This window comes from Saccopteryx bilineata, chromosome 6 (assembly GCF_036850765.1).
Source record: "Saccopteryx bilineata isolate mSacBil1 chromosome 6, mSacBil1_pri_phased_curated, whole genome shotgun sequence".
Classification (NCBI taxonomy): domain Eukaryota; kingdom Metazoa; phylum Chordata; class Mammalia; order Chiroptera; family Emballonuridae; genus Saccopteryx; species Saccopteryx bilineata.
Genome location: NC_089495.1, coordinates 189,054,380 through 189,079,251, shown reverse-complemented (window position 1 = coordinate 189,079,251; position 24,872 = coordinate 189,054,380). Strand labels below are relative to the sequence as shown.

Below are 24,872 nucleotides of genomic sequence, written 5' to 3'. Positions count from 1 at the left end.
GCAAAAGCCCACCAGCTTGAACCCAAGGTCGCTGGCTCCAGCAAGGGGTTATTCAGTCTGCTGAAGGCCCGCGGTCAAGGCACATATGAGAAAGCAATCAATGAACAACGAAGGTATTGCAACGCACAATGAAAAACTAATGATTGATGCTTCTCATCTCTCTCCGTTCCTGTCTGTCTGTCCCTGTCTATCCCTCTCTCTGTCTCTGTAAAAAAAAAAAAAAAAAGCCTGAATTCTTGAACAATTTGCAGATCTAGAAAGATTAAGGTGCTCCTCCAGGTCCCCACAGCCCACCCGGGTTTTCGGCTCCTCAGAAGGCCCAGCCCCGGACCTGGCCAGGTAGGTCAGTTGGTTAGAGCATTGTCCCGGTACACCACAGTTGTGGGTTCAATCCCTGGTCAGGACACATACAAGAACCAACCAATGAATGCATAAATGAGGGGAACAACAAATTGATGTTTCTCTCTCTCTAAAAAAACAAAAAGGAAAGCCCAGCCGGCTGACTTCCTCGCTTCCCCCAGCGCCCGAGGCCCAGGGAAGGCTCGTGGGAGAAGGGTCAGGTCTCTGAGTCAGGGAGGGTGGCCGGGCAGGGACCTCAGACGACTCGTCCATCTCTAATTATGATGATTGTTGCTGCCCAGTGATTAGCAGGCTGTGCTGCCAGCATTAAACAGTCATTTATCAAACCCTGAACCTCCTTCTTCACCAGAAACGCGTGGCCCTGGCCCTGCTCTTGGGCAAACGGAGGCCACTCTGATCCCTCCTGTCATTGCGGAGGCTAGGGATCCTGGCCTGCCCAGACCCCCTGACGCCTGAAGGGAGAGCGAGAGCAAGGCTCCTGCAGGTCACTGTGAGGGACACAGTGATGCTTGGTACGGGGGGGGGCTCAGAATTCCGAGCTGCCCTCACACGCAGGTGAGGCCCCGCGTGGTCACCCCAACAGCCCAGCGGCCTGGGGCTCAGTCCGCAGACCACAAGGATAGAAATAGCAGCTTTGTTTTTCTTTCTTTTTAATTGTTTTAGGAGGGGCTGAATGCAACAAATGATCAAAAACTGGGGGGCTTAGAACAGGAATTTGTTCTCTCGTGGTTCTAGAGGCTGGAAGTCGGAAAGCAGGGTGTCAGCCAGGCCACTCCCTCCTGGGGCTTTGGGGGCGGAGTCTTCCTGCCTCTCCCAAGTCCTGGGGCTCCAGGTGTTCCCTGCCTCCTGACCTCTGTCTTCACATGGCCTTCTCCCATGTCTGTCTTCTGCTTTCTTTATTTTTTTAATTCATTTTAGAGAAAGGAGGGAGAGAGAGAGAGAGAGAGAGAGGCAGGGTGGTGGTAAGGGGGGAAGCAGGAAGCATCAACTTGCGATAGTTGCTTCTCTCATGCGTCTTGTCTGGGCAGGACTGGGCTTCGAACCGGCGACTTCAGCATTCCAGGTCCACATTTATCCGCTGCACCTCCACTGGGCAGGCTCTCCTTTCTTTCTTATCGGCCATAGGGCTCACTTGAATCTAAAATCACCTCACCTTGAGGTCTTTACCTCTGCAAAGGCTCTTATTGCAAATAAGGTCACAGTCTGAGGTTCCAGGTGGCCATATCTTTGGGGGTGGGGAGACACAGTTCAACCCACACCTCTTCTGATTTCAGACTTGGCCCATGGAATATGTCACTCAGCCCTCCTGAGTCACCTGCTCTTCCCGGAGTTTGTAGCACAGTCCTGGGCAGTAAATTTTAAATAATAATGGTTTCCCTTTATTGAGTATTTTCTATGTGCCAGGCTTCTCTCAACTGGAATAAATTAACTCATGAGGCTCTGGCCAGTTGGCTCAGTGGTAGAGCGTCGGCCTGGCGTGCAGAAGTCCCGGGTTCGATTACTGGCCAGGGCACACAGGAGAAGCGCCCATCTGCTTCTCCACCCCTCCCCCTTTCCTTCCTCTCTGTCTCTCCCCGCCCCCCCCGCAGCCGAGGCTCCATTGGAGCAAAGATGGCCCGGGCGCTGGGGATGGCTCCACGCCTCTGCCTCAGGTGCTAGAATGGCTCTGGTCGCAATAGAGCGACGCCCCAGATGGGCAGAGCATCGCCCCCTGGTGGGCGTGCTGGGTGGATCCCAGTCGGACGCATGCGGGAGTCTGTCTGACTGCCTCCCAGTTTCCAGCTTCAGAAAAATACAAAAAAAAAAAAAATTAACTCATGAATTCCTCGCCAACAGTGAGATTGTTACTATCAATAGCCCCATCTCACAGATGAGGAGACCGAGGCTCAAAGAGGTTAAGTAACACAACCAAGGTAGTGCAGCCCAGGAGGGTCAGTGCTGGCATTTGAGCCCAGCTTCCAGCGTCACTGCACCACACGAATGAGACTTTGACTATAGTTGCAATCAAGGTACAGAGTCATGGACTTGCTTATCGCCAACTTCCAAACTCTCTCTCCATTCCAGGGTAGGGCCACAAAGATAAGAAAAACCCTCAATTATGAGATGCCTAACATTCCATCCACATAATTCTCTTCTTTAGCTGAAAGTTGTGACTTCTGCTAGCAAATCTTTGGGATGCCTGGAGTTGTTTTCAGGGGTTACACTTCGGGGTGAATGAGTGTTTGATGAGGATGTTAGCTGTTCTCCAAAGATCCATGCTCTTCACTGTATAGTTTAGCAGTGTTTCAAAGTTGAACTGTCTTCTCTTTTAAAAAGAAAAATCTACCCTCCTCAGCAGGAGGAGCTCGGCAAACCCAAACCGATTCAAGTTTGGCTCTTGGCTGAGCTGCCTCATAGTTCAGTGACCTTGGAAGGGGTCTCCTTGCCCGTGTGAATGGGCTCAGAAGCCTTTGGTGTGGGTGTGAGAGAAAACTGTGGCTTTTTTTTTTTTTTTTTTACAGAGACAGAGAGAGAGTCAGAGACAGGGATAGACAGGGACAGACAGACAGAAAAGAGATGAGAAGCATCAATCATCAGTTTTTCAATGCGACTCCTTAGTTGTTCATTGATTGCTTTCTCATATGTGCCTTGACCTCAGGTCTTCAGCAGACTGAGTAACCCCTTCCTCGAGCCAGCGACCTTGGGTCCAAGCTGGTAAGCTTTGCTCAAACCAGATGAGGCCGCGCTCAAGCTGGCGACCTCGGGGTCTTGAACCTGGGTCCTTCCGCATCCTAGTCCAATGCTCTATCCACTGCGCCACCACCTGGTCAGGAAGCTGTGGCATTTTGTTAGTGGGGTTCTGTGTGTGTGTGTACATGTGGGCATGCAGAGGTTTTTTTTAATTGATTGATTTTAGAGAAAGAGAAAGGGAGAGAGAGAGACATCAATTTGTTGTTCCATTTATTTACACATTCATTGGTTGATTCTTGTGTGTGCCCTGATCAGGGACCAAACTCGCAACCTTGGCCTATTGGGACAATGCTCTAACCAACTGAGCTACCCGGCCAAGGCCACGTGTGTGTGCTTGTGTGTAATGAGTTTGCCTTAGGAGGCAATTAGGTCAAGACAGAGCCCTCACGATGTGAATTATCAGAAGAGACGGGAGGGCTTGCCTCCTCTCTCTACCCGCCACGTGAGGGTGCAGCCGTCTGCAAACCGGCAAGTGGGCCCTCACTGGCCGCTGGATCTGCTGACGCCTTGACGCGACCTCCAGCCTCCAAACAGTGAGGAATCAGGGTCTTTTAAGCCACCCTGTTGATGGTATATTTATTACAGCTGCCTGAACAGACCAAGACAAGCCCCATCTTGAAAGGCTGGGACCTTAAGAAGTAAGCCCCCGTCGGATTCAATAAACGTATTTGCAAAAGCAAAAAAGAGAAAGAAATAAGCCCCCTTCTCTCAACATTCAGATTTTCTCCAAAAAATAAAATAAAACCTAATTTCTAAAAGGTGTTTCTGATTAGACTTAGGCTCCAGAAACAACCAAATAGGAAGAAATGCTCTCTCTTCTCTTGTAAGAACATTCATAGATGATTTTTCTATGTATATTAGATTAAATCACATGGCCTTTTATTATGACATTTTAAATTTTATGTTCTGCCTCATTTCACAAAGAACTTAAAACAGAAATTTGGACACATTTTATGGAAATAACTATTTTAGTGAAACGGCGCTTTGTTACGGCAACAGTCAGAAAGTTTCTCGGAGAATCATGTTTTCGGGGGAACAGACGAGCATTCCAAAGAAGAGATGCTAAACTGGGGGGCAGCGACTTCTCTCATGAAGAACGTGACAGTAAAAGCACTAGGTTTCGTGGGGTACACGGTCCACGTCACCGCCACTCAAGTCGGCCATTGCGACACAAAACAACACAAAAGCAGCCACAGACATATGTGAACAAATGAAAAATCTGTGTTCTTCCAACATTTTATTTACGGACACTGACATTTGAATTTCATAGCATTTTCGTGTGTCATGAAATATTTTCTTCTTTTGGTCATTTTTTCTACCCTTTAACAATGTAAACACCATTCTTATCTTGCCGGTCCTACTCCTAAGATTGACAGCGGACGAGACTTGGTTCTCAGGCCAGAATTTGCCAAACCATCTGCTCTGGGACAAGGTTTTCCAAACCATGTTCCTTGAGGCCTAGGCCTACCTCGAGATGGTAACAGGTGTCTCTCAAAAAGAAAGATGACTCCCCTGGAGTCATCACTGTGCTAATGTTCTCAGCCAAGCGGCAAGACACACACCTGTCGTTCCGTGGCTCCCAGACATCTCATTAACAACAGCAATAACCGACGTTATTAGACGCTGACCATGTGCCGAGGACCAGGCTCTGCGTTTGCCAGGGAAGAACACATTCTTCAGCAGAGTTAAGAAATCCTGAGCTAAGAATCATTGTTAGTAACATTCTGGACTATTATATGCCAAGGAACACTGTGTCGGAATTACCACTCTAGATCTAGGACAGGGTTTAATCAGCCTTGGCCTTACTTGATATTTCAGGGCAGATCCTAGTTTGTAGTGGGACCATCTGGGCATTGTAGGATGTTGAGCCACATCTCCGGCCCACAAGGTGGGCAAAGCACACCTTCCCCTCAGTTGTGACAACCCAGAGTCTCCGGACATTACCAGATGTCTCCCAGGTGCAAAATCACCCCCCTTTGAGAACTGCTGCTCTAGAGTCCCAAGTGGGTGACTTTCAACCTTTTTCACCTCACAGCACACATAAACTAATGACTACAATTGTATGGCACACCAAAAAAAATGTATTTTATGCCAATCTGACAAAATAAACTATAATTCTGATCCATTCATTCACATACCAGCCGGCTATTGTATTGGCTGTTGTCATATTTTTATTTGACAATCTAAGGGAAAAGAGGTCAGTGCCCCTGACTAAATAGTTTTAAAAATTCTTGCAACACAATGGTTGAAAATCACTGTTCTGAGTGAATGTAAACAGCTTTTTTTTTTTTTTTTTAGTATAAACTGTAAAAAGCCATCTTTTAACTGGATTCGAATAAACCCCATCCCAGGACACTATCTAAAAACAACTGGTACTAACTGCGTACAGTGTATTAACAAAACGAGCATTGCTATTTCTACGTGGCCTCTGATAAACCACCAGTGTTCGATGTGCACACTGTCTGAGAAATTTTTAATTATTCTGGCCTTTGACCCGGTCATTCCACATCTGGAAAATCTAACCATGGGAACATCTGAAAGATGAACAAAGCCAGAAAGCACAGAGATGTCCAACGCAGTATTTTCTATGCGCAATGAAGACTTAGATGCAACTTAAAGTGAGCGCTACAGTCTGTATGTCTGTGTCCCCCTAGAATTCACATATGGAAACTTAACCCCCAATGAGATGGTGTCAGGAGGTGGGGTGAGTAGGTCACAAGGATGGCAAACGGGAGCAAGCCTTACAAAGGAGGCTCCAGGGGGCTTCATGGGAGGACACAGCAAGAAGTCTGCAGCCCAGAAAGGGCCATCACCTGACCACGGTGACACCCTGATCTCAGGCTCCTGGCCTCCAGATCTCTGAGAAATAAATGCTGTTTAGAAGTCACTCAGTCTGTGCTATTTTGCTATCACTCCCCAAACCAGTGAAGACACTGAGCATAGGCTGGTAGCACCAACATACTCATTTTATTCATCAATGGAAGATGTTACAACCTTTAAAACTTACACCTACAAAGAATATTAGTAATTGGGTGAAATGCTTTATCTTACACTGTTTTTTTTTAATTTTTTAAATTTATTGATTTTAGAGAGAGAGAAGCATCAATTTGTTGTTCTACTCATTCATACACTCATTGGTTGATTCTTCTATGTGCCCTAACAGGGGATCGAACCTGCAACCTTGGTGTATGAGGAGATGCTCTAACCGACGGAGCTACCTGGCCAGGGTGCTTTGATGTGAGCTGAGGAGGATGCAAATTTGTTTATAAAGTTCAATTTCAAAAAAAGAAAGTATTTTTTTAAATAATGAAAAGAACCCCACTCACACACATTAGCTGCCTTGAAATGGGACATGATGAGTGGTTTTGTTTGTTTGCTGGTCAGCCAGGGTGGTGGTAGTTCTCAGGAACCCCACGGTTTTTCCTCCTAGAACCTGAGCAGCAGGAGACTAGGAAGGCCAGATAGCTCCAGGGTGAGGATCAGCTCCCGTAGGTGCCCTGACCAGGCAAGCCAGAGGTTTCAAACCGGTGACCTCAGCATTTCCAGGTTGACGCTTTACCCACTGCGCCACCACAGGTCAGGCTCATTGATTGCTTTTCACAGGTGCCTTGACAGGGGGCTAAGGCCAAGCCAGTGACCCCTTGCTCAAGCCAGCAACTGCATACTCAAGCTGGTGAGCCTGAGCTCAAGCCAGTGACCTAAGGGTTTTGAACCTGGGACCTCAGTGTCCCAGATCAATGCTTTATCTACTGCACTACCATCGGTCATGCTACCAACATTATTTTTAAATATCTTTAACTGGCAAGATCAAAACTTGGTAACCATCTTTATGGTTACCAAGGGATGACACCCCTTTTGATTGATGTGATTGGGTAATGAATTACACAAATCTGCCCCTGGCCACAACGAAAGGTCATCCTGGACACTTGCTTTTATCTGCTTTTGAAGCAAGCATGTCATGCAATTGCCTGCCCTCTCAGAAAAAGAAGAGTTAAAACGTCCTTCCGTGGCTGAGCGGCACCCTTAACTTTGCGTCACCATCTGTCTATGGCAACGTAAGAACTTGGAGTAAACCCTGGGATCACATCTCGGCAGCTCTAGATGTAATTGTCCAGTAGACAGAGCGTGATGGGAGCCCTTCCCCTCCCACCGCATAAGTGAGAATCCTCACTGTGATTTTCTGAGCCAATGCCTGGTCTGTTTTATATTTGTTTACCCAGAGTTCTACAGTTGCTGATTAATATCCTGAAGTTGCCCTAGAAATCTAGTAGCCGGCTTCTCTTTGTTCCAACAATTGTTATTCTTGGCTAATACTGCCCCCGTGTGGACAAATGTTGCATTACCATTGCCTGAGGAGAAAGCTCTCCAATTTGGTTGGTTCGCTGTTTAAGGAAGTTGCTATAATGGGCTTTCTTTGAAAAAAAAAAAAAAAAAAAACCACGAAAGTGCCCTCTCTACCTGTGTCTGGGTTCTGAGTGTTCTAGAATTCTCTGGAAAGAGAAAATAACCCAATTAAATAGAGGATGTAGGTGGGAATCTAGGCCCCACTGTTGAGAGGCCACTAGTTCCCTAACCAATAAAATGGAACACACACTAGTTGTGCGACTGAGGCAAAAAAATTAAAAACAAAATACAGACTCTGCTCCTTGGTATGAATGAGGGCTCACTACCCATTCATTATAATTCAGTTCTTGTAATAGAGACTCAATTAGGCACCCAGAATGTATGTGACATATACAACACTTTTTCAAATGTCATGAATTAGGTGCAAGTGCGTTGAGAAAGTCTTAGTGGTTTTTGTCATGACGGGTTGCATTGATATCACTTGTCGTTTACTAAAATATAATTACAAGTCATCACTCGCCGTATCGCAGTTCACTTTTCACAGTCTCACTGTATCACGAATTTTTAAATTGTATATATATAATGTTGTATTGAGGATTTTTTGCTATATCGTGAGATTTTGCAGTATATAGGTATTTTATATATTTATTATTTTATTTATTTTTGCAGTAAAATAAGCATTTTCTACCTAAAAAATTGAAAACAATATAAAAATATTAAAACATATTAAAAGAATATTAAATCAAAATAAAGCCTTAAATATATATATAAATTAATTAAATAAATATAAGGTCACTACTTCCCTGATTTTCTCCTATCACGGGGGGTTCTGCTAACTAACCCCCGCGATAGACGAGGGACCACTGTATTCAGCATCTGTTTAGCAGTCATTCACAGTAGAAATTAACGGGGTGGGGGATTATTAACGTTTAGAGTAAAAGTCTAGGGAAAGTTTCACAGTAAAATCGGGGTAGGGGGTGAACACAATGCAATATATAGATGAAGTATTATAGCATTATACTAAAACCTATGAAAAAAACTTTATTTAAAATTTTGTAAAATAAAGCAAAAATTGGGGCTTTCATATTATAAAATAAAAGAAAAAAGTGGGTGATACAGTAACTCGTAGGGTGATTGATATACGACCAAATAATTCCACCCCGGGCTGTGCACGCAGAACTGAAAACGGGGGCTCAAACTAGAACTCGTGCACGTGTGTTACAGCACCGTTCACAACGTGGGGAGGCGAGAAACACTGAGTATGGAGGGTGCGGACGCGGCGCCGCTGCGGGCATTACAAGTGTGACCAGCAGAGCAGACGGGCTCCACTGAACGAGGCACCACCCAAAGGACATTTGGAAACACTTTTCCTCACGTAGTTATGTCCGGCAGAGTCTCCACTCTGGGTAGGGGTGCGGCCATGGCTAGACAGCCCCATACAAAAAAAAGCTGTCCTCCCCAAAGGCGGAGGGCCTCTTGGAAAACACTGCGAACTGGAAGTCCCGGTAGACGGAGCGGAGAGGCAGAGGCAGAGGCAGAGGAGGGAGAGGAGGGAGAGGCGGACGCTGGCCACCGGGCAGGCTCCACTAAGAGCAGGACTGGGGGCGGGCGGCCAGTGCAAAGACCCCTGTTTTCATCATCAATACTGTTTGATGGTTTTAACTGGCTACAAATATAATTCTGTTCACTTTTATTTCAATGACAATTTCAATGGTACTGAAAGGGCTATGACACGCACGGGGCAGTTTGTCAGTTTGGCTCAAATAAACTCGTGTTAAAAACAAAAATAACAACAAAAAAAGAGGGGCTCTGACATAAGGGAACGCGATCATTGGTCAATTAAGGCATCAGCTACAATCTTTCATTTGACTTTTTAAAAATGTTTCCTTTGGCCAAATGGCCTCTGGTTTCAGAGGGATACCCAGCTTGAAATTACAAGCAGCTGCGGTTTTTTTGTTTTGGGTTTGTTTTTGTGTTTTTTGTTTCTTTCAAGGGAAGGAAACCCAAAACCCAACCTCATTTGAAGCGGCAGAATTTAAGCCTATTCTCAACAAAGGATTGCCCCAAGGTCCGTTTGCCTGATGACGAGCGCCCCCGTGTGGCAGTGATGTTTATGCGCTTTTCAGTTCTCCCTGCCTGAAATCAGAGAATTTCTGATTTTGTGGAAATTACACTATTGCAAATGGGATACATACAACGGAACTCTATTTAACACATCTCTAATTCACAATTTTAGATTTGCATACTTCAAATCTACATACAAGAAGACCTCAATGTGGCAGCCGGGGTCTGGTCAAGTTGATGCTACATCTGAAAATCTTTCAGCTCCTCAGCCTCAGTTGTCGTTTGTATTGTAGATGAAAGGAAGCCATTTGAGGCCCAGCCAGTTAGCTCAGAATATCTTCCCCGTACACCAAGGCTGTGAGTTCAAACTCCGGTCAGGACACGTACAAGAATCAACCAATAAGCCTCATCTGTGGTGGTGCAGTGGCTAGAGCCTCGACCTGTGATGAGCTTGCCAGTTCGAAAACCCCAGCTTCCTCCCCCCACCCTCCTTTCTCTCTCTCTTCTCTCTAATCAGTAAGTAAAATCTTTTTTAAAAAAATATGAATCAACCAATGAATGCATAAGTAAGTGGAACAACAGGTTGATGTTTTCCCCTCTCTCCCTTCCTCTCTCTAAAATCAATAAAAGTAAAATAAGAACTTTGGAAAGGATGCCATCAAGCTAGCTGTGATCTCTCAAGCTAGCTGGTTTTGTTTTATACTAATCAGTGAAAAGCAATAAAAAGTCATTGGGCCCTGGCCGGTTGGCTCAGTGGTAGAGCGTCGGCCTGGCGTGCAGAAGTCCCGGATTCGATTCCCGGCCAGGGCACACAGGAGAAGCGCCCATCTGCTTCTCCACCCTCCCCCTCTCCTTCCTCTCTGTCTCTCTCTTCCCCTCCCACAGCTGAGGCTCCATTGGAGCAAAAATGGCTGGGGCGCTGGAGATGGCTCCTTGGCCTCTGCCCCAGGCGCTAGAGTGGCTCTGGTCGCAACAGAGCGACGCCCCCTGGTGGGCATGCCGGGTGGATCCCAGTCGGGCGCATGCGGGAGTCTGTCTGTCTCTCCCCGTTTCCGGCTTCAGAAAAATACAGAAAAAAAAAAAAAAAAGAGTCATTGGAGGATTCCAATTTGATACACTAACCGGCTCACCTTCAAAATCCAACCAATTATAAGGAGGGAGACTTTAATACAAGTTCAATCAAAAGGTGTTAATGTGACATTGCCTTTCTGTACTTAAAAAAAAAAAAAGCTAAAATCAGAAATTTTTATAACATGTAGCACACCCAAGGGAATATTTGATGTATTAAACTCTGTGTCTGAACAGAAGTTCGGGAAGTCTGTGATATGTCATGCTGTCGTTTTAATTCCCATTCGAGGTCGACTGTGAGTTTGAGCATCCACCTATGTTCGTTTTCTTTAGGTTGCACAAGCCACAGGAAGCCAGATCCCTTTCCGGAAGTTCTCAGTGGAGTCGCCTTAGACTAGGGGGTGGAGGAGAGAAGTGGAGAGACAGGACAAGCAGGAGGGTGCGGTCGAGAAAGAGGGAGAGATGACAGGCTCCATCTGCCCCACCTGCAGCGGGAGACTCCCTTCCCCCGGGACTCATTTCCTTTTCCATTAGGACTTGGCCCCTCTTTGCCAGGATAATAGATTTAAGCCGAGACCTAACACCCTCCCTGCAAGCCAGATTGCACGGGGGACCTCTGTCCGGTCCCTGGCTCTCTCAGAAGCCAGCAAAAGTAATAAAACAGGGTTTGGAGTATTACCAGAAATAAAATTGAAAGTAATGTCAATTTGCGTCGTTTCAGCCACTCGGTGCAAGGACTAAACTGGGTAATGAATGTCAAGGCTAGCTCCTGAAAAGTTGAACTATGAAAACTTCAAATATGTCAATAAAACTGTATTAATAGTCTCATATTTTCTGCAGCATTGGCAGTAACACAAATGGTCTGTCTTTGAAATTTTGTCCCAAATAGTTGAATATCAAAGCTGGGGACCTGACCAGGTGATGGTACAGTGAATCAAAAATCGACCTGGTCGCGGCAGAGCGATGCCCCGAGGGGCAGAGCATCGCCCCCTGGTGGGCAGAGCATCACCCCTGGTGGGCGTGCCGGGTGGATCCCGGTCGGGCGCATGCGAGAGTCTGTCTGACTGTCTCTCCCCGTTTCCAGCTTCAGAAAAATACAAAAAAAAAAAAAAAAAAAAAATCGACCTGGGATGCTGAGGACCCAGGTTCCAAACCCAAAGTAACTGGCTTGAGCCCAAAGGTTGCTGGCTTGAACAAGGTGTTACTGGCTACACTGGAGCCCGCCACCCCTAGTCAAGGCACATATGAGAAGCAATCAATGAACAACTAAAGTGATGCAACTACTCTCTCTCTCTTAAAAAAAAAAAAAAAAAAAAAAGGCCTGACCAGGCAGTGGCGCAGTTGGACTGGGATGCCGAGGACCCAGGTTCGAGATCCCGAGGTCACCGGCTTAAGCGCGGGCTCATCTGGTTTGAGCAAAGCTCACCAGCTTGCACCCAAGGTCGCTGGCTCGAGCAAGGGGTTAGTCGGTCTGCTGAAGACCCGCGGTCAAGGCACATATGAGAAAGCAATCAATGAACAACTAAGGTGTAGCAATGTGCAACGAAAAACTAATGATTGATGCTTCTCATCATTCCGTTCCTATCTGTCTATCCCTCTCTCTGACTCTGTCTCTGGGGAAAGAAAAAAAAAAAAGGGCAGGTGGGACAAGTAAATGTAGTTTGAAACAGCGCCGCCTTGTGGCAAAGTTGAACACTTCATTGTTAAAATGTCCATGGTCGCTGGTCAGTTAGTTTGTTCTATGGGAAAATAATCTTGAATTATTCAGTGTTCACTTATTGCCTGTCTTCAAGAATGCCCTCTTCAAAATAACGAGATTATTATGCTAGTTACCTTCTTCATGACCAGACAGGCTGGGTTCCAAATGTAATCAAATCTGCTTTGCTACTTCAGCTAAACTCACTGAAATAGTCACCTTTTACAACACTCATGTGTGAACTGTAGCCAGCTCTCTCTCTATAGGTAAAAAGCACATAGTTCAACCCTTTAGCCAGCCATGGGCAGATTACTTCGTCTCTGTGGGCCTCAGTTTCTCATCCATAAACTGGTGGGAATATGTTGGCCACCTTAAGATATTGTATGTAACTCTCACCTGGCCGGGCGGTGGCGCAGTGGATAGAGCGTCGGACTGGGATGCAGAGGACCCAGGTTCGCGACCCAAGGTTGCCAGCTTGAGTGCGGACTCATCTGGTTTGAGCAAAAGCTCACCAGCTTGGACCCAAGGTTGCTGGCTCATGCAAGGGGTTACTTGGTCTGCTGAAGGCCCACGGTCAAGGCACATATGAGAAAGCAATCAATAAACAACTAAGGTACCACAGTGAAGAGTTGATGCTTCTCATCTCTCTCCCTTCCTGTCTGTCTGATCCTGTCTGTCCCTCTCTCTGTCACAAAAAAAAAAAAAGATATTGTATGTAAGTCCCTTGTGCTGTCTGTGGCACATAGTATATATACCTTAACTTAAATACTTTATTCCTAAAAAATGCTGACCATCATCTGAGCCTGTTGGAAAAATGGTGCTGATAGACTTGCTCAACACAGGGTTGCCACAAACCAATATGTAAAAAAAATTTTTACATATTGTCAGAGACAGAGAGAGGGATAGACAGGAACGGAGATGAGAAGCATCAATCATTAGTTTTTCGTTGCAACACCTTAGTTGTTCACTGATTGCTTTCTCATATGTGCCTTGACCCCAGGCCTTCAGCAGACCGAGTAACCCCTTGCTTGAGCCAGCGACCTTGGGTCCAAGCTGGTGAGCCTTGCTCAAACCAGATGAGCCCGCACTCAAGCTGGTGACCTCGGGGTCTCAAATCTGGGTCCTCAGTATCCGAGTCCGACGCTCTATCCACTGCGCCACCGCCTGGTCAGGCTCAATATGTAAAATTTTTAAATATATATTTTAAATGTGGATTATCCAAAAACATTTTTAATTTATTAATTTTAGAGACAGAAACATCTATCTGTTCCTGTATGTGTGCTGGTGGGGCCCAAACCCACAACCTGTTACCAGAACGACCCAGACAGGGCAAAAAAAAAAAAAAAAAAAAGCAGTAGTGTTAAAGGGCAACAAAATGAGGCACAATCGCCTCTGCTTGCCCATCATCAGGTTACCAGACTGCCCGCCAGCCGCCTCCACCACTCGGTCCTACCCGCACACCCAGGGAAAAACCAACCAGACCTTTGCTTCTTTGAGAACACCTGCCCACCAACACATCCTCTCTGTAAAACTCCTTCACTTGCTGTATGTGCAAGGAGTAATAAGCCAATACCTGTTGAGGGTGCATACCATTTATTGCTATGGATATATCCATATATGGAAATATATATGTAGAGCAATTTAGTAAATCTCAAAGGTAGGAGGTTACTCTGAGACCGTTCAAACTTCCTGTCATTCATGAACCGCTAAGCTAGAATAAACCCCCGATGTTCATCCGCCCATCCAGCCGCCAGGGAGACTATCAGCTCCACCAGCAGAGGACCTGGAACATGCAAGGCAGATCCCAAAACCACACACGGTAAGAGTGCAAGTCCGGTGACTATGTGCTGAATAAATAAAATCAGACAGGGAGGCCACTGACTTTCACCTCCAAATGAGTTGTTTTCTTTTTCCCCTAAGTTGTTTTGACTTTTCAGAATAGTGTGCTTTCATTGCTAAAAAAAAAAAAGAGGGAATACAAAGCGACCGACATGTCTGCCCATCCTTTCACAAAGCCACTATGGAAGGATAAACCAAAAATCTAATTTTTAAAAATGGTTACTTGTGCCTGACCTGTGGTGGCGCAGTGGATAAATGCTGAGTTCACCAGTTCGAAACCCTGGGCTTGCCTGGTCAAGGCACATATGGGAGTTGATGCTTCCAGCTCCTCCCCCCTTCTCTCTCTCTGTCTCTCCTCTCTCTGTCTCTCCCTCTCCTCTCTAAAAATGAATAAATAAATAAATAATAAAAATGGTTACTTGAGGCCCTGGCCAGTTGGCTCGGTGGAGCGTCGGCCTGGCGTGCATCAGTCCCGGGTTCGATTCCCGGCTAGGGCACACAGGAGAAGCGCCCATCTGCTTCTCCACCCCTCCCCCTCTCCTTCCTCTCTGTCTCTCTCTTCCCCTCCCGCAGCGAGGCTCCATTGGAGCAAAGATGGCCCGGGCGCTGGGGATGGCTCCTTGGCCTCTGCCCCAGGTGCTCGAGTGGCTCTGTTCGCAACAGAGCGATGCCCCGGAGGAGCAGAGCATCGCCCCTGGTGGGCAGAGCTTCACCCCTGGTGGGCGTGCCGGGTGGATCCCGGTCAGGCGCATGCGGGAGTCTGACTGTCTCTCCCGTTTCCAGCTTCAGAAAAATACAAAATATTAAATAAATAAATAAATAAATAAATAAAATGGTTACTTGATAGAAGGGAGGGAAGGGACAGGATGAAGGGTGGAAAGTAGACAATTCTGAATATACCTGGTTTCGTAGTTTTGACTGTGAAAGTATGTTTCATGAACAAAATCATATTGAAAAGCAGGGGTGGAGTAGAGGCAGTGTATGAAGCTGTGGCACACCCACCAGGATACGCCAGACTCTGGTAAGGGGCTGTGTTCCACAAGTGGAACTTCCTCAGCAGAGGCCAGTGACCCCCAGAAGATATCCAAGCACCAGCCTCCACCCCACCCCCAAGGCCCTGACTCACCTTCTAACAAGTTCCCAAACACAGAGCCAAGTTAAAGGGGCCCCACTGACCAAAGACAGGAGACTGAGCGGCAAAATGACACCTGCAATTGCTTAAAATGCATCACATCCGTGAGTTTGTAACAAAAAAATCCGAAAGTTCGTTCACCAGCCAATCGTGGCAGGTCTGGGCAGCAGCCAGCTTGTTATACCTAAGCCTGGTTAATCAATCATAAGTGAGAACCAAGGTTGTGTCTTTAAGAAGTGTGTCAGGGTGACCAAATAATCACAGCAAGGTCTTCTTTCTAGGATTCCAACTGGTAAATGCGGAAAGAATGAGAGGGTTTTTTTTGTTTTTGTGTGTGTGTTTTTGGTGAAAGGAGGGGAGACAGAGACAGACTCCCGCATGCACCCTGGCTGGGATCCTCCGGGCAAGCCCACTAGGGGGTGCTACTCTGCCCATCTGGGGCTCTTGCTCTGCTGCAACCAGAGCCATTTTTTTAGCGCCTGAGGCGGAGGCCATGGAGCCATCCCCAGTGCCCGGGGCCAACTTTGCTCTAATCAAACCATGGCTGCATGAGGGAAAAAGAGAGCAGTGAAAGAGAGAGGGGTGGAGAAGCAGATGGGCGCTTCTCCTGTGTACCCTGACTGGGAATCGAACCAGGAACATTGACATGCTGGGCCGATGCTCTACTGCTGAGCCAACCAGCCAGGGCCTGAGAGAACTTTTAAGATTCATCTTTTTCAGCATTCCTAATGTTTATAACATTCCTCATGTTCATCAAGGGCTGCTAAAACCCAAGAGAAAGGTGACAAGGGAAACTCTTAGTGTGACATCTGAATCCACCCATCAAACTCAACATCATTACAGGCTGGAAGGCCAAAGGTCGTCGTGTCCAGTGGAGATGCCATAGAAATGCACAGCCTCCTCCTCCCCCAAACTGAGCTCCAATCTACTTTAAACCTCTAGATACAGCTTCCAGTTTACAGGCTATACAGAGGCTGGAGAAACAGGTTAGTGGACTCCAAACACAGGCCAGAAACCCAAACAAGGACATGGTAACGTCTATAGCAGTGGTCCCCAACCTCCAGGCCGCGGACCGGTACCGGTCCACAGAGAAAGAATAAATAACTTACATTATTTCCCTTTTATTTACATTTAAGTCTGAACGATGTTTTATTTTTTTTTAAATGACCAGATTCCCTGTTACATCCGTCTAAGACGCCCTCTTGACGCTTGTGTTGGTCATGTGATACATTTATTCGTCCTGCCCTAAAGGCTGGTCCATGAAAATATTTTCTGACATTAAACCAGTCTGTGGCCCAAAAAAGGTTGGGGACCACTGGTCTATAGGACAAATGGCCCAGTTTTTTCAATAAACTGTCACGCAGCGAGAGGGTTAGATTAAAAGAGGCTTAAAAAACCTGTCACCTAAACTGAACAGTATATCTTGTTTTGGGTCCTGACTGCAACCGACCGACTGAGCAGATGTTCTGAGACGACCGGGAAGTGCAGCCACGGTGATGGGAACGCTGTCCGTTCAGACACGTGTGTGCGTGAAAGGCCCGTCAGACACACGCTCACTGCTTCAGGGATGAAATTCAATCACGGCTGAGATCAGCTTTAGAGTACTGGGGAAGACAGGTGGGGAGTCGCAAAAAAGACACAACGCATTGCTGCCAAGAACAAGGGTAGTCATACTAACCTCGCCACTCTTGTGTGTGTTTATAAATTTTATATAAAGTTAAATGAAAATCAGAAACCAGGAACGCAATAAAGACCAAAACCCAAGACTGCAAAACACCAAATCTATATTTACATCCACATATAATAACATAACTTTAAGCTGAAATATAAATAAAACAAGTAATGTCTACTGTTTGACAACTTATCAACAATTAAAATAAATCAGACTGGAATGAAATAAATACATAAACAAAAATCCAACAGATTGTACCTCCATTATATGTACTGCTGCTCAAAGGAAAAATACAAAACCAGTAGTATCCCAATAGTTAATACTGATGAACAAAATAATAACAATAACATTTTGGAATACAAGGGCTGTAGAAAAGAAAAAAAAACTGGTATTTTTATGCTGTCGGAAATGTGGTTAGAAAGGAGAAATACGAAAACCCGAATAATTTCAGCATAACACAAACCAACTTGTTTTCAAATAGATTTGGTGATTTTTTTTTTAAACAGGTTTAAATTTCAGCCCTCTATTATGATGTATCCCTTTTAAGATTTACATTTATAGTCAGAGTAAGCTGTTTGTAACACTCATTGGAATAGGCAACGATCAAGTCAATCATCTTTGCAAATGTGTTAATCTTCAAAAATAGGCTATAAAAGTGCAAAACTATGAAAACAAAAATCTAGATTATGTACATATGGCTCAGCTTGTGAACAGGAAAATAGGGCTAATAGTGTACACTTTCCTGATACAAAGCACTTCATCACAAGGCTAGCGGACTGATCTCAAATCAGGGCTCCCTGTCACTCGGGAGTTAAGACGTTGCTTCATGTTGCATAACGAAACAAAAATCAGGAATCTTCTAGGACTTTACCTTTAGGACAAGAAACATTAACAGTGCAAATTTATTTTTGAAGGTTTCCTTAATAAAATGTTTTGTAGTTACTAAACCCAGGGACTGCTGAAGAAACTCAGCTATGGACTACAAATTAAGGGAACAAACATCTGAAACATCCAGTGAGCCAACTAGTGGCTACCCTCTCCCTAAAACTCAAACTGCGTGTGTACTGAGAAGACGCTGCTGTTTTAAAACCAAAAGTGGGGGGCATCTGAGGTCTGGAAACCAGTCCCTCTCCCTGGTTACGAGAAGGCTCAACGCCCTTCTCGTCCAGAGCCAACATGCCTGATCATGCCCGCTGTGGACCCCAATGCAGAATCACAACTTCCAAATATAGATCTAAGATTTATCCCCAAACTTTCATTTCCTGGACAACTACCAAAATCTGTATATCACGTGTATAATTTAGCATTCATATTTTTATATGCTAATTCAGGTGAATGCCCAAAAACCTGAATTTTCCAAAGAAAATGATTCATTTGATAGGAAAGGAAGGTAAGGAGCCCCACAGAGCACATGCTGTGTGCAGGCGGCCACCGGCGATCCACAGAGGACAGCCGCTCTGCACATGCACAACTGGGCTCCTCGGTGGACAGTGACATTGGCACTAAAAGGACACCAAATTTGGAGTGGCTGACCTCAATCTATGCAGCACATACTCCCAGAGGGTCAGTAGAGTACTTCCATTAACAATTGTTAAGACAACAGCAGATGATTTAACATAATACAAATCATCAAGAAATTGTTTAAAACGTACATTTTAAATGAAAGAGCACAAATAGCAGAATCTGCTCAAAGTGATGAGATACATGAAAAAATACACAGGGCATTTAAACAAGCAGGTACAACTAACGTATTTACAACTTTACCTGAGGTGCAAGCATCATAGATTTTCTCCCCGTCCCCCATCCCGTCCCAAATGATTCTGTTCAGCAGCGCTCAAGGATGCAAAAACCCCACTTATTTGGTCAATTCTAAAACAAAAAATATTATTCAGGGACAAAATAGAGATTCCCAGTCCCCATCTGTGTACAACCCAACTGTTCCAACGAGTTTTTATTGCTATTTGGTACCAGAGTGACCAGAACGACCTTGCAGCACTGTAGTGTTCCTTGTATGTACAGTACAATCACAGCTTATTTCAGTAGCTCTCACCACTCGCATTCTCAAAGGCTGAACAACTTCACAGGGAGTACACACATCCATCAAAACCTAAGGGAAACAAAGGGTTAAAAGTGATTAAGACAAAACTGAAGACTGGTTTTTAAAAACTGTACGTGTACTAAACATACAGAAGTACAGAGCGGCAGCCCTGCTGTGTGCTCCACGGGACACTCAAGACCGATCACGCTGCACCACTTAAATGGGAACAGATAACTAACTGGTCTAATGAAGATGACTTAACCAAGACTCAGAATTCAGATCAGTTACACTAAGTCTGCAAAGCCAATTGCCAAGAAGCTCTTATAATTTATACTTATGAAAGGAAACTGTATGAAGTTGTTAATAAAACAAAATGACAGGATAACCTCCATCTATGAGAAGGAAGGTGCATAAAATATTTGTAACATTATTTGTTCAACCAACACCTATCAAGTTACCAATGATATTCCCAGCACTGGGCTGGGCAGTGAACAAGGAAGCTCCCCTCAAGGTCCACTGGTCATGGAAGTCACACACAGGTGAGATGGGCAGAAATGGGTCTGAATCACACGTGCAAATGCTACACAAATGGGGAAGAAGCCCCTGACTCTCTGCATGTTTACAGAAATGATACGTAAGCTGGTTCTGAAGCATCAAGAGGCTGTTTGACCAGTTGGGTGCAGGAAGGATGTTCTTGGTAGTGGGAAATGCAAGCAGAGAGGCCAGCGGCAGACAACCAGGACCGCAGCCTTTGCCGTTACTGACTGGCTGTAATGCACAGTGCAGGTCACTGGCCAGTCATAATCTGCTCCTCCTGGTTCGTACACTGGTTTTCTGTTTCAAAGCAGAGTGGGTTTATCGCATTCCTGTGATGACACCACCTCACTCACTCAACTCATTCTCCTTACAGCATCCAAGTGGGAGAACACAGACCTGCACATGGCTGATGGGCCCCACGCGTGACCCCATGGAAACAGAAGAAACCCTCGCCAATGTATCTTTTCATGTAGACCTAGCAGGCACTCAGTCAAGACGCTGCTCCAGGAATCTATGGTGGTGGCTTATCTGAGAACTAAATCTGTTCTTGAGCCCCAATTTTTTCATTCAAATTACTGTTAAGCAAGTCCTAGTATAATCTTAAATCCTCGTATACATCAGACCCTCGCACAAACATGGAATAAATATATGTGTGCAACTCTGAGAATACTACTTGTGTCTTTTGGGGTTACTCTCTAGTTAGATACATCTGCCATATGAATCAAAAAGTCAAAATAAATTAAACCTTCTACTTGGTCCTGTCCTGATCCCCTCCCCAAGTAGGTAAGGATTTACAAAGGCTTTGAACAACCTCTTCTTCTTTTTATTTTTCTGAAGCTGGAAATGGGAGAGACAGTCAGACAGACTCCCGCATGAGCCCGACCGGGATCCACCCAGCACGCCCCTGGGCGACGCTCTGCCCACCAGGGGGCGATGCTCTGCCCCTCCGGGGCGTCGCTCTGATGCGACCAAAGCCACTCCAGCGCCTGGGGCAGAGGCCAAGGAGCCATCCCCAGCGCCCGGGCCATCCTTGCTCCAATGGAGCCTCGCTGCGGGAGGGGAAAAGAGAGACAGAGAGGAAGGAGAGGGGGAGGGGTGGAGAAGCAGATGGGCGCTTCTCCTGTGTGCCCTGGCCGGGAATCGAACCCGGGACTTCCGCTCTACCACTGAGCCAACTGGCCAGGGCTGAACAACCTCTTCTTAATGGAGGGCTGGGCACAGGCTTGGGGCCGGGCAGGCCTAGGACAAAAACCAGGCAGAGTGGGATGCTGGCAAGTTACATAATCTGAGTCTTGGCCTCTTCATCTGTGATGGTGTGTGAAACACATCCTAACATGGGGGTCAGAAACCTTTTTCTGTAAGGAGCAGACAAGATAACCTATTTCCAGCTTCCCAGGTCCTGGCGGTCCCTGTCACAACTACCCAATTCTGCAGCCATAGACAACAGGTCATGGCCAGGTGCCAATAAAACTCACTAAAACAAGCAGAGAACACAATTTGCTAATGCCTGACCTACCGCCCCCTGCTGCAAGAAGGCTGAAATGAGGCCCTGTTTATAAAACATTTGATACCTAGCACAAATCAATGCTTACTTTGTTGCTAACTTACAGTTTCTGTGCTAAGCACTCTTAAGTTTTAAAAACACCTAAAAAAATCAAAATTAAAAGCAACTTTATGTTATATTGGATAAACTAAATGGCTATTTTCAATTAAATAAAATCAATACATTCTATATATACTCACCTTTCTTCCACAAAATAGAAAATCAAGTCTTTTTGTCATTTGGTCGATAATGTGCAGTCCCAATAAAATTCTCATAGTTTCTCTTTTGTAGCATGCTGCTAGATAAGTGTTGATATGACACGGGCCTTTTTCCTGATCGGGGAAAAAAAGTATAAAAGGGTATTTAGAATTCAGTTCATCCAATTAGGTAACTGTGGGCAGGTTGTTGAAGGTCAATTCACAAAATCCCTAACTCTTAATAACGTGGTCAGAGCCACCGGCCGCGCACACGCTGTCAGGTTACAGCTGCAGGGTTCCCAAGTGCCATGAACACTTCTGTTACCACAGAATTTTGAGTCACTAAAGCTAAAATTAGCTAAGTACTGAGTTGCCACAGATTGAAAAAGCCAAAAGAAAAAGACTGCATATATACTTTAAATCTATATCCATCATAAACCAAAACTGTGGGAGGACAAAAAAAAACACTAAAAAAATACTTTACTGTCAACGTGGTCTTTTCTCGTTAAGTACAAAGTTTTTGACTCATGTCCATTTTAAGTGCTGAGTGGGAGCAATGGACACTTTTAATCAAAAGGCAACAAAAATTAATATTTCATCATAATTTTTAAGTCACTGGAATGATAAAAGCAATTTTTTTTTTTTTTTGTATTTTTCTGAAGCTGGAAACGGGGAGAGACAGTCAGACAGACTCCCGCATGCGCCCGACCGGGATCCACCCAGCACGCCCACCAGGGGCGACGCTCTGCCCACCAGGGGGTGATGCTCTGCCCCTCCGGGGCGTCGCTCTGTTGCGACCAGAGCCACTCTAGCACCTGGGGCAGAGGCCAAGGAGCCATCCCCAGTGCCCGGGCCATCTTTGCTCCAATGGAGCCTCAGCTGCGGGAGGGGAAGAGAGAGACAGAGAGGAAGGAGAGGGGGAGGGGTGGAGAAGCAGATGGGCGCTTCTCCTGTGTGCCCTAGCCGGGAATCGAACCCGGGACTTCTGCACGCCAGGCCGACGCTCTACCACTGAGCCAACCGGCCAGGGCAAAAGCAATTTTTTTTAATTCGCTACCTCTACCAAGTCAATGGGCCTCAAGCTCTCCTTGATGGAGTGTTGTCACCACACAAAATCTGTTAACTTGGAATTAATACAAACTGAGAGGTTTAAAATGGGTCTGTCTCTGAGGCAGCACAAACCAGCAGGGCTCACCCCAGAGGGAGGTGCAGTGTGTAGTCCAGTCGGCCGAGTGGGACTGGCCCCCAGGACTCAGCACGAACGAGCACATGCCGCACGCCTCTATGAAATGCTGCCGCCAGTTTTACAAACATTTCCACAGGGACAGCTCTAGAGTCGTCTATACAAGGTGACAACTGACATCCATGGGGAAGTAGTAGTCTTAGTATTTCACGAGGACTAAAGAGGCAATGTAATTCTAGAAGTCCTGACATCAAAACTGCTCAAAAAATGGTTTAACCTACAGTCCATACAGGGTCTGCTCCTGACAGGTTGAGATCTTCATGGGGTATTCACTGCCAGGCCCTGTATCCCCTTCGTGGGGGCATCTGAGGGCTCCAGGAAGATCAAGGTTCCCTAAGATATGCTTTCTGCTCTACAGAAGCTGACGGCCCAGGAGGGCTGGTAAGATGTGGGCACAATACCACAATCTCAAATCCCAGGGTGGGCTGGGAGCAAGACCTGGGCACACCACAAGTGTACCAAGGAGACGAGACCAGGTTGGCAGGAGGTGCATGGGCCTAAAAGACACCTGAGAGTTCAAGAGCAAGGAGGGGGGTCAGACAGTGGCTCTCAACCATCTTTTTTATCACCCCCACAAGGGAGAAAAATTAAATTAGCAAGAGAAATTCACTCAGAAATAAGACTGCACCTTGGAGGGCTGAGCTTTGTGGACCAAACCTGAGAATGTCCCACTGTCCAATCCCTACCACTTTGTGACCCCTTGCCACCCTCACCCACACAAGCCCCGACACCCGGGCTCAGGTGGCATGCAAGGGTTGGGCAGTACCTTCCAGTGCAGCGCTGGCAGGGCCCGCAGGGCCGCACGTGTAGAGCGGCCCGGGCCCGCCATAGGGCTTGTGCACCGTCAGCACGTTGGCAGAGTCGATCTCGCCAGAAGCCAGGAACCGCGGCTTGGGGGGCAGTACTGCTGGTGGCGGGCAAGCGTATTCCTGGGGCAGCAGCGACGTGATTCCGCGGACCTGGTACTTGGGCAGGTCAAGGCCCCTTCTGTAGTGGGGCCCAGGCTGCTCCGCGTCCAGAGCCACTGGCCCGGCTTTCGGCCGTTTGGGAAGTGGCTCTCCAAGCTCCGGGCCAGTGCCCGCACTCCGGCCACAGAAATAGTCTCTCCCCGGGGGCACCCATGGACCGTCATGCTTGGCAGGGAAGTCGGCCGAGCCGTTAACGGTGCCACTGCCCAGTGCGGGCTGGGACACAGTGACCCCTGGAGCTTTGAGCTTTGTCTCCAGCCTCTTCGTTTTCTCAGCGGCAACAGAAACTCCACTTTTAGAAAACATCTCCGATGGCGGCTGCCTGGCCACCGGAGCCCCCTGTGCCCCAACGCTGGGCTGTGGCCTGTGCGACTTCAGGTTACTGGGGGCTAAAGTGCTAGAGTCCGTTCCTGAGGTCAGAGGGGCTTTGCCTGGCCCTGGGGGGCCTGGCTTCCCCTTTTCCGATGGCAGGGTCTTGGACTGGGCTGGGAAGGCAGGCTTGGGCTTGGTCTTGGGGAAACTGGACAAGGGAGGCACATCTTTTCCCAGTAAAGCTGGAGGGCAGCCAGTGCGTCTGCTTCTAAGCCAAGACTTGTTCCTACAGTTTTTGTAAATGTCAGGATTGTACTTATGCTCCAGTCTCTGGTGCATCATTAAAACTTCTGGATAAAAAGTCTTGAAGGTACAAAATGGGCAAGTAATACTTGGAATTAAACTCTTGCTCAAAGAAATGGCAGGGCAACTGTGATGAGCCCTGAGGGATAAGTTTAAAGGTTTTTCTTGACAGTCCATGACTGGCCTGACTCTGCCGTCGGCTGCCACCTCTGCCTTCTTCTCTTTGTGGCTGACATTGGCGTTTCGGGCATTACGGGTGTTACGGACTGCAGCGGCATCTGGGTGAGAATGAGCAACATCCCCATCTGTTCTGCAGATGAGGTTACTGGCCTGAGGTTCAACAGCTGGTCTCTTTTTTAACGGGTCCAAATAAACAGGGGCAGGGATTTTGCTTGTTTTATCAGCACTGTCTTCGGTTGCATTTTTATTGAAATCCTGAGTATCTCTGTGTGCTGGCGACAGGACAGCACTGCCCAGAACATTCTGGAAGGCAGGGACCATCCCTTTAAGTTGCTTGGCAGGTGGGCTGCCTTTAACATCTTTGGCACCATCGAAAAATCTTTTCAAATTTTTGGTTTGCGCACTGTCAGCAGTGAGTAGTGCATCTTCGGACTCCTGGTGTTTCCCATCGCTCTTGACCTCGGCGGCACCGTCAACTTGCTTATCTTTGTGATGTCTCTCCAAGTGATACCGCAGAGAGGTCTTCTGGGCTGCAGCGTAGTCACAAAATTCACATTTGTATGGTTTTTCACCTAAAACGAAAAATGCCGCTGTTATTACAGAGTTTGTGAAAAGAATCAAGAGGCCCTGGCCATTTGGCTCAGTG

The 24,872-nt window shown here is 46.5% G+C and overlaps 1 protein-coding gene across 4 annotated transcripts in view; it reads right to left on the bottom strand.

Annotated features, from left to right (window-relative positions):
- Window positions 1-17,387: 17,387 nt before the first annotated feature.
- The window catches only part of ZNF217 (zinc finger protein 217), a 29,215-nt gene continuing 21,730 nt past the window's right edge, over window positions 17,388-24,872 (bottom strand). For all 4 annotated transcript variants that reach the window (XM_066234799.1, XM_066234800.1, XM_066234797.1 and 1 more), the window contains exons 4-6: window positions 23,230-24,798; window positions 21,224-21,355; window positions 17,388-19,012 (exon numbers count right to left, since the gene is read on the bottom strand). In XM_066234799.1, coding sequence (XP_066090896.1) covers window positions 21,246-21,355; window positions 23,230-24,798 — 1,679 coding nt within the window. In that variant the 3' untranslated portion in view covers window positions 17,388-19,012; window positions 21,224-21,245. The remainder of the gene's footprint in view (window positions 19,013-21,223; window positions 21,356-23,229; window positions 24,799-24,872) is intronic.